Here is a 16069-nt window from a genome sequence, read left to right as displayed (position 1 = left end):
TCCAAGCCAATGAAACCTTGACAGCAAACAGATTTCTAAACAGCAAAGAAGTGGGATCCATTTACTTACATGAAGATTCAGTGCCAAACATGGCTGGCTCCAGAGGCTGCTTTAAAAAAATTAGAAGAAAGAAAAAAAAAGGAAGGAAATAAAATCGAGGAGAGTGTACGTGTGAGAGTGAAAAGATGAGCCGCTACACAGCAGGGGTCATGAAGACACACAATGCAGTCCAAGCTGTGTCCAGCTGCCAGATTCTCCTCTTACAAGCTTCAGTGTTCTCCCGTGTGATTGAAAAGCAAGGTCTCCTACAGCACAAAAACCGAAGAGCTGCTTTTGAAAATCCAATAGGGAAAGGCAAGCCAACGTGGCTCTTCTGGGATGCAGTGAGGCAGGACTAGGTAGCAGCAGGGGCAGGCCTGGTAGCAGCGGCAACAGCGGATACCGCAATCCCCAGCCCTGCTGTAGCAGTAAGACAATAGCAGGGCTTATGCATACACCGATGACGTCAGAGACACTGCACAGACCAACAGCGCTGCTTGAGCCAGAGGCTCCAGGGGCTTCAGGGGAGCAGGCGATTCAAAGGGGAATTCCTTTGTCACAAAATGCACAAGACCCAGAGCCACATATATATTCACCCTCCTGATGAGATCTTCATCCTGTAATACCAGGCACTAAAAAAGACCTCAAAGAAATTTAAATATTGGCTTTACAGCAACTAACCACAAAGATATCATGCAGATCGGGGTTCTTGGTTTTATGCAGCAAGTGAAACTTTTCAAGGGAATTAAGAATATCAGAAATGAGAAAAATTACCTTTAAAAATAACTACAGAACTCATTGTTTTTTCTCTATGCTTATGCTAGACTGACAGATCAAGGGCTGTACACTCAATCACAATTATGTAAAAATATGTATACTATTGCACACACATTCTGGACATAAAAATATACCCACAAATATACCCATATATTAACAGAAAAATAACATTGTAAGTGCTTAGAACACTGCTTGGCACACAGTGAGCTCTCAAATGTTAGCAATTACTTTATTAGTTATGTTGCAACTGTTATTCAAATGTGAAAACCACAGCTCTAGGAATATATTATCAACTTATATTTCTCTTATCCCATTCCTTTGGCCTTATTTTTCTTCGCTTTGCCTTATGAGAATTCCTGTCCTTTTCTAGAGTAATTCAGTCATTTTAAGGCTGTGTGCACACACCTGTGTACACCTGTGTGTTGGTGGGCACACAGGACCCATACATTTCTTTTCAACCTACTCCTGCAAAGAAATAATTGAAGGTATTGTTATTTTGTCTCTTGACTCACTTGATAAATAAAACTCTTCCTGCATTGCCTTTACTCTTAGAAATCTGTTTTTTTTTTAAAGCTAGAAATATGCAGACTTTCATTGGAGTATCTCTCCAACACAAGCAAAAAAAAAAAAATTTTAATGTTTTAAAACCACTGAAATGCACAAAGAGTGTGTGTGTGTGTGTGTGTGTGTTCCCACAATCCCACACTTTTAAAATCATATAAAATAGGAAATTCAAGAGCTCAAGTTTCCTTTCCATCCATTCATCCAAGGTATATATCCAATATTTTCTTATATTTACAAAGACATGTTTTATATAATATAGTTTTTAAACATTAAATTCTGATATGAATGTGGAACTGCAAACTACCATCTAAAAATATCATTAATAGCTTTTCTGGTCAGTATATGCAGATCCATCTCATCCTTTTAATGGTTGCATAATATTCCATTGTGTGGATATAGCATAATTTATTCAAGGTAATTTGACCTTTGCTTACTGAAAATGCTAAACCATTATGAAGAAAGTGCAATGATACTACATAAGATAAAGAACAAATATTTTGTTGTAGGAAAGAATAACAATAACTAATATTTACTGAATATTCACGATATGCCAAGTACTTTTCTGGAAGTTTTACATGTATTAACTTATTGAATCTTTATAACAACCCTAAGATGTAGACACCTTTAGTATCCATATTTGATAGAGAGTGAAATAATTTGCCAAGGTCACACAAGTACCAAATGATAAGCTGAGATTCAAACCTAGGTCATCTGGTTCCAAAGTATAAGCTCTTAAGCACTCTTCCATAATGCTTCCTGAAAACTAATAAATACTTAAAATTACATTTTAAGTAATCCACTAAAACAAGGAAAATAGAAATCTACGGAAAATGTGGAGAAAAATATTCTTAAAAGAGAAAGGTCACCAGAGAAAGCTAAGAATGACAGAGGACTATGCTGAAAAATGCAGGAATTAAGAAAAATGCATCCCTCCCAAATTATTGGTCATGGCAACAACCAAAGGAGAATATCAATAATGATGTTGAGATGTAACTGTAGGAAGTGCAAAACAGCAATACCTTTCAAAAGGGTTGAAACCAGAATATTACCTTACATAAGATCTATTTTAAATTGCATACCAGATGTTGTACACGAATAGCCACACAAAAGGTGGACGGATGTTGCCAATAGAAAGGCAAGAGGAAAAGCAGAATGAGAAAGTGATCGGTAAGAGATATTTTCCAACTGAGGCCATAATCTATATGCAATAACTGCTTTGCCAAGTCATTGATGTAGCTCCTTTCTTCACTCAGACATGAGGTGTATATATGCATCTATAAGTGCACTTTTCTGAGTGCCTACACCTACTGCTTGGTGCTGACTTCTGAGAGTAAGTTAAAGGCAGCAATATTTTTCAAGACGTCAACTTTTTAGAGAACTATAACAGGGTCAGTATGTTAAAAAACATTAGGTATCTCACTTGCCAGCAAAACTGGACACAAATGACCACCTCTGACTCCTACTAAGGTTTCTATAACCTCTGGAGGCCTGAGGTATTTCTAACTTTAGAAGGTTGGAATCCATATCAGGGAAGGCCCATCTTTGACAAAATGGATTCCAAAACCTTATTTTGCTCTAATTCTCTCCTCTAGGCAGCTGGCATGAGCTCAGAGAATGAAGACAAATTTTCATGTGTTGCCTAAGGAAAATATAATGAAATAAAACTGATCTGATTTCTTCTATGCCACCCCCCCCAAAAATCACATAATACATTCCAAAACCAAAGTGATCTTTGAATTACCAGTTCTGTCTAATTATGCCTATCTGCCTGCAACCTTAATTAGTAAAGTGAGTACTGTTAATTTCAGGATAAAATGAGCAATGAAAAGATCAATATTCAAAATAATTTAGTGGCCAAAATCATCATTGTTAGATCAGAACATGTTGATAAAGAAAGATAGTAGGAAAAAAAAAAAAAGAAAGATAGTAGGGAAAATCTTAAACCCAAGTCAATAGTCATTTTTAGAGGAAACTCCACTCATAAATCACTCAACAACTCTTTCCTGGGAGCCTGCCGTTTTGCGCTCCAGGGGTACAGCCAAGAAAAAAACCCCTCCTCTACGGAGCTCATAGTCTGGTGGGTGAGACAAACAAATATGTAATATGTCAGGGGTGGCATGTGCTATAAAGAAAGGTATGAGGAACTCGAGGCTGAGGAGTGACTGAAATTGAGGGTTATTCAGCTAAAACTGTCAGGTAATGCTACCCTTAAAAGATGACATTTCAACAGAGACCTGAAAAAACTGAAAGGAAACCACACTGATGACACAGAAACCCTGTGGGAGAAAGAGCATTCCAAGAAAAAATAAATAAATAAATCTATTCTTGAGTCATCAAAAATAATTTTCTACTGCATGATAACCCCTTCAGTGCTATGATGATGCCATTAAGTACAAAGTGGTTATGCTTCATGAACTGTGCTGACAGTAAAATAAATTCTTTTCAAATCCAAAAAAATTCACTCTCCCATGAACTGAAAACATATGCGTTCTTCTCTTTGCAGTTTACTAGAGTAAATATACCTACATTTGCAATTATGTAAATGTTTATAAAAATCACCATAGAAGACAACATCCAAAAGAGCTTCCTACCACATCAGACAACTAAATTATCTATTAATGTTGTAAGAACTTAAACCACATATTCTCTCTAGAGTACACACAATAACTAATTTTGAAAGTGTCCTATCTGGAATTTCCCTGGAGCCTTTGTTCACACTAAAGTTTCCTTAGTATTCCTCTTGACGTCTACTTAGCCTGTTAAAGTTGTGTGTCTTTTGGAATACCACCTATATGTTTATAAAGTATTACCTAAAAACAACATATTAGTGGTTTAGTGGCAATATATAAACTATAGAAAAATGAAAGAATCAATGATTCTGTTCTTTGGAAAATAGGTACAAATTTCTAATTGAAAACATACTCATAGTAAAGCTCCCTGTAAGATTTTGGAAATTTCAGGTCTTTGCATTTGGCTATAAAGTGTGTCCCTTTCTGCTCCTACAGAATAACACACATACAGTTAGCCTTCTAAAAGGTAAGTCTATTTTATTTCAGAGCTGTGAAACAAAAATTCTGGTACACTAATCTTATGAAAAAAATTCAAAATATACACATACCACACACACACACACACACACACACACACACTTATACTTGCTTTAAAGAAACTCAAAACAAGAAAATATGGATTTATAGAAAAAAAGATTTGAGGTAATTATTTTAAAATGTTTTATCTGCAAAAAATATTTTCCACAAATATCCTTTACATAACAAGCTCCTAAAACTTACATTTTAAATTCTTAATCTCACAAAAATTTTACAATTTGGTACCATATTGTCAAAGATCCACACACACATCAAAAGGGATCATTTATAGAGAATGTAAGTAGAGCTTAATCTAAATGCACACTGGGATTTTGTCATTATACTGGGTATGGAAGGTGGGTCTCTCCCCTGATGGAAAATCTTCCAAAAGCCTATGTTCTTTAGTTTAAAAGGAATCTGTCAGAAAACAGTGTCACCATTACCCAAAAGTTCAAATTTAAGGTAATAATAAATTTTGAATTAAGGTAATTAATTTTTGAATTTGCTCACAAATTTTGGCAAAGACTCATGTCCTTTCCTCCTTATCATCACCTCACCTCCTAATCCCACTTTCACCCCACCTGATCCAAGGGAATCCCCCACTTATTCACCAAGCACCCAGCAACCATGGTTAGTCTAACCTTAACTTTTTTTCCAAACCTGTACCAATTTACCATTCAGAAACTAGAATTTGGGAACAAGGTTATGCAGTTTAAAAAACAAAGAGGCTAGTTATTCATCTGAAATTTCTGGACACATTAATACTCAGAAAATTTGGGATTAAAACTGAAATTCTCCAATTACCACATGATGTCAACTCTAACTAACAGACTGAGCCACACACATGCACGAAACGACTATCACAATGCCAAAAATATTTTATAGAAACCAGAAGCTCTCTGTAGACGGTGTCTATGTTTTATTCTCTGTGTGGCATAATCTGAACCCAAATGTTTGTACTCTAAACCTTCTGGCCCAGAGGGGAGGCATGAGAATTAATTACGGACTGCATTTTATTTTAAGTCTGTTTGATTATGACCCAAACTGAAATAGAAAAAACAAGGGTATATCTGACAAATTCCCTTAAGTGCTTATCCTAAATTAACCAAAATTTGCATATAACAAATTCATACATATTTTTAAAAATACAAACACAATCAACGTAATTTTTAAATTTAAATGCAAAATATTTTATCTTAAATAATTCTACATGACTGGACAATATTTTAAACTTAATTTTACCTGTAAAATCCATAAGGAAGCAATAGGCAGGGAAGCAGGTATTTTCCAAAGTACAGCTCTCTCAGACACAAAAGCAATAGCTCCCTGGACAGGCAAACTGCTCGGGGAAAGCCTCCTGCCACGTGACGTTAAGCACACACACACTTCTGCTTATCTCGAACTCAAGCCACAACTGACGTGGCTCTGCTCTCCTTTGCCTGTTCTTTTAAAGTCATCTTAGAAAAGTCTCTCTTAGAAAAGAACTGTTATTTCTTCCCATTTCATTCCTGTATTATTAGTTTAAAACTAGGGGGGGGAAATCCTCTTCTTTCTCTAAGTGAAAAGCACACAAGATATCTATACTTCATCCTAGTAGTCAATGGTACAAACCCATATAACCTGAAAGGAATAACTATCCAAATTTTTAAGAAGAATATAAGTTTGCCATTATGTCCATTCATTTGAATGTATGCACATTTGATCCATGTGAAACACACTGGATTAATTTGTAAACAAACCTAATAAAGGTGATGAAAGAACAATTTTTCAAAGCAGATCTAAAACCTTTGACTCATTTGTCTGAGTCCTGAAACAGACGTCAGATGGAAAGGACATATGGTCATTCCTGAGACAGACTCTTATCATCTGACATAATCTTTAATGTCATTGCCACATACCCTGAGCCATCTTTTCCTTCATTGCCAATTGTTTTGATCTTGAGCATATCCCTGGCTAAAACTTTAAATAAACTTTAACAGTGGCTACTTCATCTTGATACAATTTTTTACCTTGCCCAGAGATAAGATATAAATAAATAACCTTTAAAAAACTTTATCAGCTTTTTTTGTTTTTTGAGCAACTTGAATGGCTGGACAATTTCCAATTTAGAGCTATATTAGAGATATATTAAATATATATATATATATACATTAAATACTCCCCCAAATTGCAGCTACTTTAGAAAGATAAGGTATTGGTTGTTTAGAGTGGTTTGGTTTTGTTTTTATTTTGCTACTTGGAATAAGTTTCTCCATAAGATAATTACAAATTGACAATACTATAAATATGACTTCTAATTTTCAACTCAATATCAAAAGTATGTATCCTACAGAAATCTTAAAAATTCTGGGCTCAATATCATCATTGAAGAGATCTCCCCAATAATTTTATAAAATAAATGAGAAAGCATCATTTCACGCAGCCATCTAGTCAATGTTTCATTACCATAAGCAGATCCCATTACACCATGTCTGCTAACAGTCAAAAGCTGTTAATTCTCATCAACCTCACCTGCCACTGCTGCTTAGCAGCCCTGTCTCACTTCTCAGGCCTTAATTCTCTTTATCTTAATCTAGAGTAGAGATTAGAAAGCTTCCCATGGGCTATAAAAAGTTGATATAGTTTCTTCCTGGTAATTAAGATGTGCACATGGTTAAAACAGTAATGCCATAATTGTTCTTAAAATGGTAAACTCGAAATGCCTAATAAGAACTGTCTTAATTTCCACAAAACTTATAAGTGTGTGGAAACACTGATAGCCATTATCAGATGTCACATGAAATGACATTTTATGCCTTTCACAATTAGGTACTGTTAGCTTGGCTTTTAAAAATTCCTATCTAATTATTTGAGTAGCATTATTTTAAGAGCAATTGTTTTACTCTTATCTTAACTTCATATTTTATAATTCTTGTTGAAATTACAGATGTTTTAAGGAAATGCATTTTATTGACAAAATGAGAACATAATAAAAAATCCAAACTAGAAGGTACAAGACAGATGGATATATGGGCAAACAGCTATAAAACCCACAATCTATAGGCTAAACTCAAAAAGACACGAAATAACAAGTGTTGAGAATGTGGAGAAAAAGGAACCCTCGTGCACTGCTGGTGGGAATGTAAATTAGTACAGCCACTGTGGAAAACAGTATGGAGGTTTCTCAAAAAATTAAAAATAGAAATACCATATGATCCAATAATTACAACTACTGGGTATTTACCAAAAGAAAACAAAAACAATAACTGGAAAAGATATACACAGCCCTATGTTCATGCAGCGTTATTTACAATAGCCAAGATATGGAAGCAACCTAAGAATGGATAAGGAAGATGTAGTATGCATGTGATACACACACAGACACACACACACACACACAAATACTACGCAGCCTTAAAAAGGATAAGATTGTGCCACTTATGACAAAATGGATGGACCGAGAGGGTACTATGCTAAGTGGTGAAATAAGTCAAGACAAATACCATATGATTTCACTTGTATGTGGAATATAAAAAACAAAACAAATGAATAAATAAACAAAAAGCAGAATCAGACCTGTAAATACAGAGAACAAACTGAAGGTTGTGGGGGCAAGGAGGAGGGAGATGGGCAAAATAGGGGAAGGGGAATGGGAGATACAGGCGTCCAGTTATACAATGAATAAGTCATGGGAGTAACAGGCACAGCAGAAGGAATACAGTCAATGATACTATAACAGCGTTGTATGATGACAGATGTTAGCTACACTTGTGGTGAGCATAACATAATATATAGAGAAGTTGAATCACTATATTCAACACCTGAAACTAATGTAACATTATATGTCAACTATACTCCAATAAAAAAATAAATTTTTAAGGACTACAATCTACAGTTAAGTGATTTTCCACACCTCAAAAAGCCAGCAGAGTGGTTAAAAGCCAGGCTTTGAATCAGACAGGGAAGGTTCAAGTCACACCTTAGCCACTTATTAGCTGGATTATCTTAGGCAAGTTTTTAAATCCTCTGAGCCTCTGTTGGCTCATAAATTGACAAAGGGCCTTCGTCAATGCCTTTATTTATGTAAATACAGAGCTAATGTGTAAGTAGTACTTAATGTGTACCAGGCATTGTCTTACATCATGTGTTAACTTATTTAACCCTCACAACAATCTTGTAAGGTACTGTCCTCATTTTAGAAATGAGGAAACTGAGGCATGGATCCAGGGTAAATAATTACTTAACTAAGGTCATACACTGAACAGAGCAGAGCCAGGGTTCAACCGAAGCAGCCCAGCTCAGAGTCCTATGTGACTCTGCCTCTATAGAGCAGGTGATCAACAAATAGAAGCAAAACAAGAAAAAACATTTCCAAAAACTAAGATCATTCTTTCCAATAAAACCAATCCTGCAATTTCCCAAATATTTTAGTTCAGAATTTACAAAAATCCTTTTATGGTCTATGTTCAATTTCAACATATGGAAAAATTAAACAGAACCAGAATGAAAGAGGTAATGTTCAAAGCCATTGTGACAGCTTAAAATGAGAGCTGCATTACCCAATTAAGCAGAAATAAGCACTCAAGTGCAGTATGCTATAACCATAAAAGGGCCAGAACCACTCCCGGCACTCCCAGCAACCACCAAGTCCATCCCTCTCTACTTTTCAGTTCTCCAAATGTCACAGTATATACCACTTTCCTGGCCTGGGTTTGAGCAAGTTCCTCTGACTGACTTCACAGGTCACTCGGGAGGAGGGTCTTTAAGTAGTTCCCCTTACCTTCCTCCCCAAGAAACTTCTCTCTCCCCATCTCACTCTCAGCAGAGGAGACTCGCTGGTAGGTCTAGATGCAGCCCCCCCACACCATCCCCGGCAACAATTACATCACCGTCCTCTCCAACAAGTAGCAACAAGTCATCGGAGTCACAGGTTCTTCTCAGGTCACCTGATCTAGCCTATGGCCCAGGTAGGGATCACTGTCCTAACTGCAACTTACTGACTCAGCAGCACCCAGGAACCCCATGTCAGATTCCTGCTATAACTGAACCTTTCATGCCCCAGGCTGGAAGAAGCTGGAAGAAGCATAGTTACTGAATCAAGAGACCTAAGGCCTAGCCTCAACACTGCCACTCATTTCCTAAGTCCTGGAACATCTGTAGGAGTCCATTCCCCTCACTGGTAAAATGAGGAGGTTGAACTAGATGATCCTTAAAATCTAACTCAGCACCAAGGATCTAGAATTCTACTGTAAACCAATTATAGCTGGACGAGAAAACTTGAGTAACTCCCTGCAGGTAACTGCTCCTCCTCCTGCAGTCCACACCATTCCCTCTGCGATCCTGCTGGAGCTCTGGGAACAGCCCCACCTCGGGGGTGGGAAACCAGGGAGCCAGTGTATCCTGCAAATCCAGTGCATTTATGTTGAATGGCTGATGCTCCAAGGGAGCCTCCAACTGTTTACAGGTACACTGTTTCTCTCTAGACAGGCCCCCCAGTAACTCTACTAACCAAGAGTTAGTAGACAATGCAAACACCCACAAAACACCCACAGAAATAACTGCTGGGAGGCCCTGCCTATTGGTTCATGGTAAAGGTCAGCCCTCTCAGACAACAAGCCCTGAGTGCCAGCAAGAAAGCTTCAGGGGACGCCTGGGTGGCTCAGCTAAGCATCTGCCTTGGGCTTAGGTCACAGTCACTGGGTCCTGGGATCACCCCAGAGGTGGGCATTCTGCTCAGCGGGGAGTCTGCTTCTCCCTTTCCCTCTGCCCCTCCTCCCTGCTAGTGCTCTCACTCGCTCTGTTTCTCTCAAATGAATAAATTAAAAAATCTTACAAAAAAAAAAAAAAGCTTCTGAAAGAGACTCCTCCTTCCACTCCTCCTTTCAAGACATGATTGAGATGGCCTAGACAGGGAGTGCCAAGTTTTCTGTAGCTGATGGTTCAGGGGCTCTCCTCTCTCTCCTTTTCATGGCTTTCCTTCCTGGAATAGCTCCTGCTATGTGAGTCCATAGCCCTTCACCCTCCCCCAAAAAGGAGAAAGAGTATGACTCCTACTTCACTCTTCCCTCTTAAATCTGACAACCATAATCTTACCATAATACTTATGTCATATCCGACCCATTCAATAACCCACTTTATTGCACATTTTAAAACCCCAGAGGTAGACTATAAATGCTCACCCTGTTTTTCCACATTGCAAAAATGATAACACGGGGTTTTCCCTCTGGTCTCTATTCTCACCCTCCTCACCAACAACTCAGAGTTGAGTCAAAATGCCTTAATGTTATGCCTCATCCCAACTTCCCCTTAGTCTAAGGCAGAACAAATTTTACCTAAGATGTCACTGCTCTCCCAGACTTCTTACCACCCTCTCCAAACTGCATCTGCTTCAGCATTGCCTTTTCATATTCTGTCCTTCTTCCTTGGCTTTGCTTATCAAGCCCCAAGGCTACCTCATGGCCTACCCCATAATATGAGAAGGCTCCACTGCAAAAAGGATTCTCTGAATGAAGAAGATTCTAACGGGTGAAACCAACTCCTCCCGTGAGTGAGCTACCCCCATATCTCAAAACTTTTAAGTAAGCTAAGACAGAGGACCATCAAGGACTAACCAGGTCATAAAACAGCCCTACGAAGTAAGACGGGAACTCAACTGCTTAACTCAATACCATGACCCAGACCAGTGCTATACAATCTCCAGGACAAAAGTTAAGAATCACCGGCAAGCAGAATTATGACTAAAGGCCTAGGGAAACCTGATTGAAGATCCACCTTACCAAACTCCAAACCTTCAGATAAGTGCTCTTTCTGGATAGAAAACACCTGTTGGTTATGCTTTAAAAGAACAGTGGCAATGCTGGTATGATACCAAACTCTCAGGGGCTGAAAGATTCAGACCTCTGTAACATAGCAGGGCCACCTTCCTTATGTGAGCCCCAAGAGAGCTGACATCAAGTAACCACAACTGGGAGGAGGGGAGAAAGTAACTTTTATAAGAGGTATAGTCGCCTAATCATTGATTATTTTACTCTAGTGAAAGATGACTGTAAAAAGAGACATTGGTTTAAATGTTTAAGGCTAACCAATAAAAAAACATACATCAATTAATCTTGATGTAAAATTGTCATAAGAAACATAACTGAAGTTTTTAAAATGCCTGAGAAAAACATGAAAGATTAAGATTTTCCTCCCACAGTATGGACCCAACAATAAATTTGTTTGTTCATTTTACACTTTTTAAAATGAAGGTCACTGTATATACATTTGAATCATAGCTCTCATGGAAATCACAATCAAAATCCATGTTTCTAGAACAGAGAGGTACCCAAGCCAGACATAACCCTCTATAGAAAGTTTCCTTAGGCAAACCACAGACCTTCCTGTGTGATTTTAGTCTGTTCATCTAGCTGGCAAAAGGAACTGGTAGAAACTATGCAAAGAAAGTCATGAAAAACAGTCATGAATGGACTATTGTGGGTTAATCTGAAGGCAAAAAAAAAAAAAAAGGAGAAATTCTTCAAGAAATACGGTAATATTCAGCTCAAGTTTTTGGAAAGCAAAGAAAATCATGAATTATCCATGGTACTCCAAAACATAAATCATTCTTGATGTTTTATAACAAGGGTCAGTACACTCTTTCTATAAAGGACCAAACAGTAAATATTTTAGATTTTGTGGGACCTTCTGGTCTCTGTCACAACTCCTCAACTCTGCCACTTTATTGCAAAAGTAACAATAAACAACACACAAATGAGGACAACTGTGTTCCAATAAAACTTTATTTATAGACCGTGAAATTGGATTTCTTAAATTTTCATATATCATAAAGTATGTTTCTTCTTTTGAATTTTTTTCAATCACTTAAAAATATTTTTTTGTAGAAACACTGTTATCTTGCAAGCCATACAGACAGGTGGACCTCAGATTACAGCTTGCTAACCCCTGTTCTATAATCTTTATTATAGTTGATCTGGCCTTTCTCTGAAAGAGTTCTGAGCTTCAGTTAGGTCTCTGCCATTAACAAGACTCACAGAGGTAATGGATTCCTTCAGGGCTGGGATTCAAGAAAGCTTTTACTGCAACCCCTTCACTTCTAATGACACCATGAGTATTGATAGCCCACACTACTTTGTTCATTCCCTATACATTAGAATTAGTGGTAAACGCTAAATTGACTTGTGAGAAATCAACTACTTTCAAGGACAACAAAAACATTTCCAACCCACATACATGTCTAGTCCTAAAAAATTCTATAAAAAACGGAAACCATTGGTAAAGATTTCCAAATCTCCTCAGTTATACTATAAGCAAAAAAAACTTTATATGAAGTACACTCATAGTATGAAATACAAGTAATAGCTAGCTAGTTTGGTATGAGAAAAACTGGCACTGTTCACCAACAATAGCTGAAAAAGAATTCTTAAGAAACAAGACACTTAGATTACAATCCTCACTGGACAGTTTAACTGCTTTGGTTGGCCTTTCCACGACAGTACTTCATTTATGAAATTAAGAATAAGTTTTAGATTATTTCTGTGGTCTTTTCCGGCCCTAAAATGCTTGTAATGAGCTACACTACTCATGATATCTGACCTAGCCCACTGAGAGTTTCAGCATTTTTTTTACTTTTCATTATCCTTCAGATAAGAGGCAGATAATTTCCTCTCTGCTCTTTTATCTCTGGCTTTTTGAAAGGCCATTGGAAATATATTTCTGATCAGGACAATTGCAGCTGTCTCAGAAATAATCCAGTCTTAACACAGATATGAGTGAATCAAGAGAAAATACAATACAGTATAACATTTGGAAGATGTTTCTAGAGACAGACATTAGTGCCTTCTGCAACCATAAATTATCCAAGTTGTGGAGCTTCCCACAACAAAAGCATACAATCAGGTCCTTTAGCACCACAGAAATTTGTCTTCAAAATTGCTTCACTTTCCCACAATAATCACATCCTTGGTCTACAGGAACCACTGCAGTCTGACTGCAGAATCAAGCAGACCTGGATTAGTCTCTGACACTGCTGCTTATAAACTGGAAGTTAGACACCTCCAAGCCTCACTTTCCCCTTCTGTAGAAGGTAGCCATGGAAAGGATATATACATAATAGTGTATCAATACTGATGTCTTTGGAAAGATATCTACAACACTGTTAGGTTTGAAAAAATAATGTACAAAGCAATAGGAATAATATAGCATTTTGGAGTTTTCTGGACAAGCATACAGTGGAAAAAAGGAAGGAAATTCTGACATGTGCTCCAATGGATGATCCTGGAGGACATGACGCTAAGTGCAATAAGTGAGTCACAGAACGACAAATACCATATGATTCTACTTTCATGAGGTACCTAGAGGAGGAGAAGGGTAGTTGCAAGAGGCTGCAGGGAGCGGTACCTCAGTTTTCTCAAACATGAAATATGTGAACCTCTCAGCAACCTATTAACCATACTTCATGTCTGAGAACACCTTATAAATGGTGAAATATCAGAAATTAGTATTATTTATTATTAATTAAATTACCCTTATTGACTTTTTTGCTTAAATAACAAAATATCTCTGAAACATTTCTATTTATGGTCTATATATTTATGTTTAACAAACAAAATGCATCAGCTTGTGAATATGTAAAATGCCAAATTAAAGATAAAAGTATAATAAATATCTGTCCTTTGAGTCATTCTTTATATGGTACTCCATCTTCTCAATCCAACTCGGACTTTTTCCCAGGACCTTTTTTTTTAGCAGAAACATGCCGTACATACTTTTCATGAGCATAATTTATTTTTAAATTAATGTCTGGGAATTCAGCATACTGTATCTTAAAACAGTGATCCATGTTAGTCATTGTTTCCACAGTCCACCAGCACTTGGGCAGGAAGTGTGATATACAAAGAAGGAACTAAATCTCATAGGGTCTTATCAGTAATGTCCTTTGGCATTTCATAAAAATTTGATACACTATCTAATCATGAAAACTGGAAATATTTTTACATTAATGATAATAATCAATGTAAAGACTACTACAACAGGGACCATTTATGACTCATTATCACAGGAGATCACTAAAGGTGAAGTGAGTCAAAACTAGAGCTAGCTAGATTTAGGATTGATAGCTCTTAGATTTTCTGGCTCTGTACAAATGTTAAAATAATACCAGATTTTATATGTACATAATGTGAATTACTAACATCAAAAATCTGTTCTTATAATAAATCTTAAGTAAATAATGATCAAATAAAATGAAAAAAGTTTCTTAAGTTATTTTGTCAATATTATTATGTATTAACAAATACATTCCACTTCAATGAAATTAGATTCAAAAGACTTACATCTTAGTATTTCACTGAGAATGTAAAAGATTCTAGGAATGTGTGTTTAAGAAAAAAAAAAGCATACACTGAGGATAGATGATATGACAAGGAACAAAATACAGAGGCCAGTGAACTTCCAGGCATTATACAGCAGCAAAACACTTAAATATCGCCATGTTACAAAATATATCAGGAAATCAAAAGATACAACATGTTAGGTTCCCAATCACTACTTACCTAAAATACCCCAAATTACACTTGAATCAAGTCTTTACAGAAATACAGATTAAAGTATCATAAATGTTTTCTTTTACCCAAAATAGCCCATGAAAGATAAGTCATCTTTTCTTAATTGTTTACTGTAACTTATGTATTTTCTTAAATTGGGTACTATTTTTTTTTTTAAGATTTTGTTTATTTGACAGAAAGAGACACAGAGAGAGAGGGAACACAAGCAGGGAGAGTGGGAGGGGGAGAAGCAGGCTTCCCGCAGAGCAGGGAGCCTGATGTGGGGCTCGATCCCAAGACCCTGGGACCATGACCTGAGCTGAAGGCAGCCGCTTAACGACTGAGCCACCCAGGTGCCCCTGGGTACTATTTTTAAATTATACTAAAGCACTTATCTCTAAAACATCACAAGATAATTACAAAGGCTCATAGACATTCCTTAACATTTGACATAAAGTATAAGTACACTAAATGTAAAAAATTACTATAAAAAAGAAAAATGTTTTATTTCTGTAATCAAGTCTATTTTCAGATATTCATCAACTAGAAAATGCCTATTCAGAGACAGATTTTTTAATTTTTTATTGTTATGTTAATCACCATACATTACACCATCAGTTTTTGATGTAGTGTTCCATGATTCATTGTTTGTGCATAACACCCAGTGCTCCACGCAGAATGTGCCCTCTTTAATACCCATCACCAGGCTAACCCATCCCCCCATGCCCCTCCCCTCTAGAACCCTCAGTTTGTTTTTCAGAGTCCATCGCAGAGACAGATTTCTTAACAGGGCATAGATTCTTTAGGTCATTTGGGGGGTAGTTCAATGTTAGCTTCTACATTTTTCTGAGCAAAGAACAAGAACTTGGTTGCACAAGTCCCCTAGATCCACTCAAAGAATTAGGGGAAAAGTATGTGGGAGGCAGAAAGCTTTTAAACTTAGAGTCAATGCCTAAGGACTGAGCCATTCTTTTTGGTAGTTCATTTCAGTACTAGAGTGTAAATGTTCTTGTGTGAACTGACAAAAAAATATAACTGCCAAAATTATATAATGCTATTCTAGGAACACTTGTTTTACATTTT

At 36.9% G+C, this 16069-nt stretch overlaps 1 protein-coding gene across 16 annotated transcripts in view; it reads right to left on the bottom strand.

The window, feature by feature from the left end:
• Positions 1-16069, bottom strand: part of ST7 (suppression of tumorigenicity 7) — a 235529-nt gene that overhangs the window by 185937 nt on the left and 33523 nt on the right. The window contains exon 1 of one of the 16 annotated variants that reach the window (XM_027573677.1): positions 70-611. The exons of the other annotated variants lie outside the window; for them this stretch is intronic. Coding sequence (XP_027429478.1) covers positions 70-91 — 22 coding nt within the window. The 5' untranslated portion in view covers positions 92-611. Of the gene's footprint in view, positions 1-69; positions 612-16069 lie in introns of those variants that run through there. 16 annotated transcript variants of the gene reach the window in all.

Source organism: Zalophus californianus, chromosome 12 (assembly GCF_009762305.2).
Source record: "Zalophus californianus isolate mZalCal1 chromosome 12, mZalCal1.pri.v2, whole genome shotgun sequence".
In the NCBI taxonomy this organism is placed as follows: domain Eukaryota; kingdom Metazoa; phylum Chordata; class Mammalia; order Carnivora; family Otariidae; genus Zalophus; species Zalophus californianus.
This window is presented reverse-complemented; position numbering and strand designations above follow the sequence as displayed.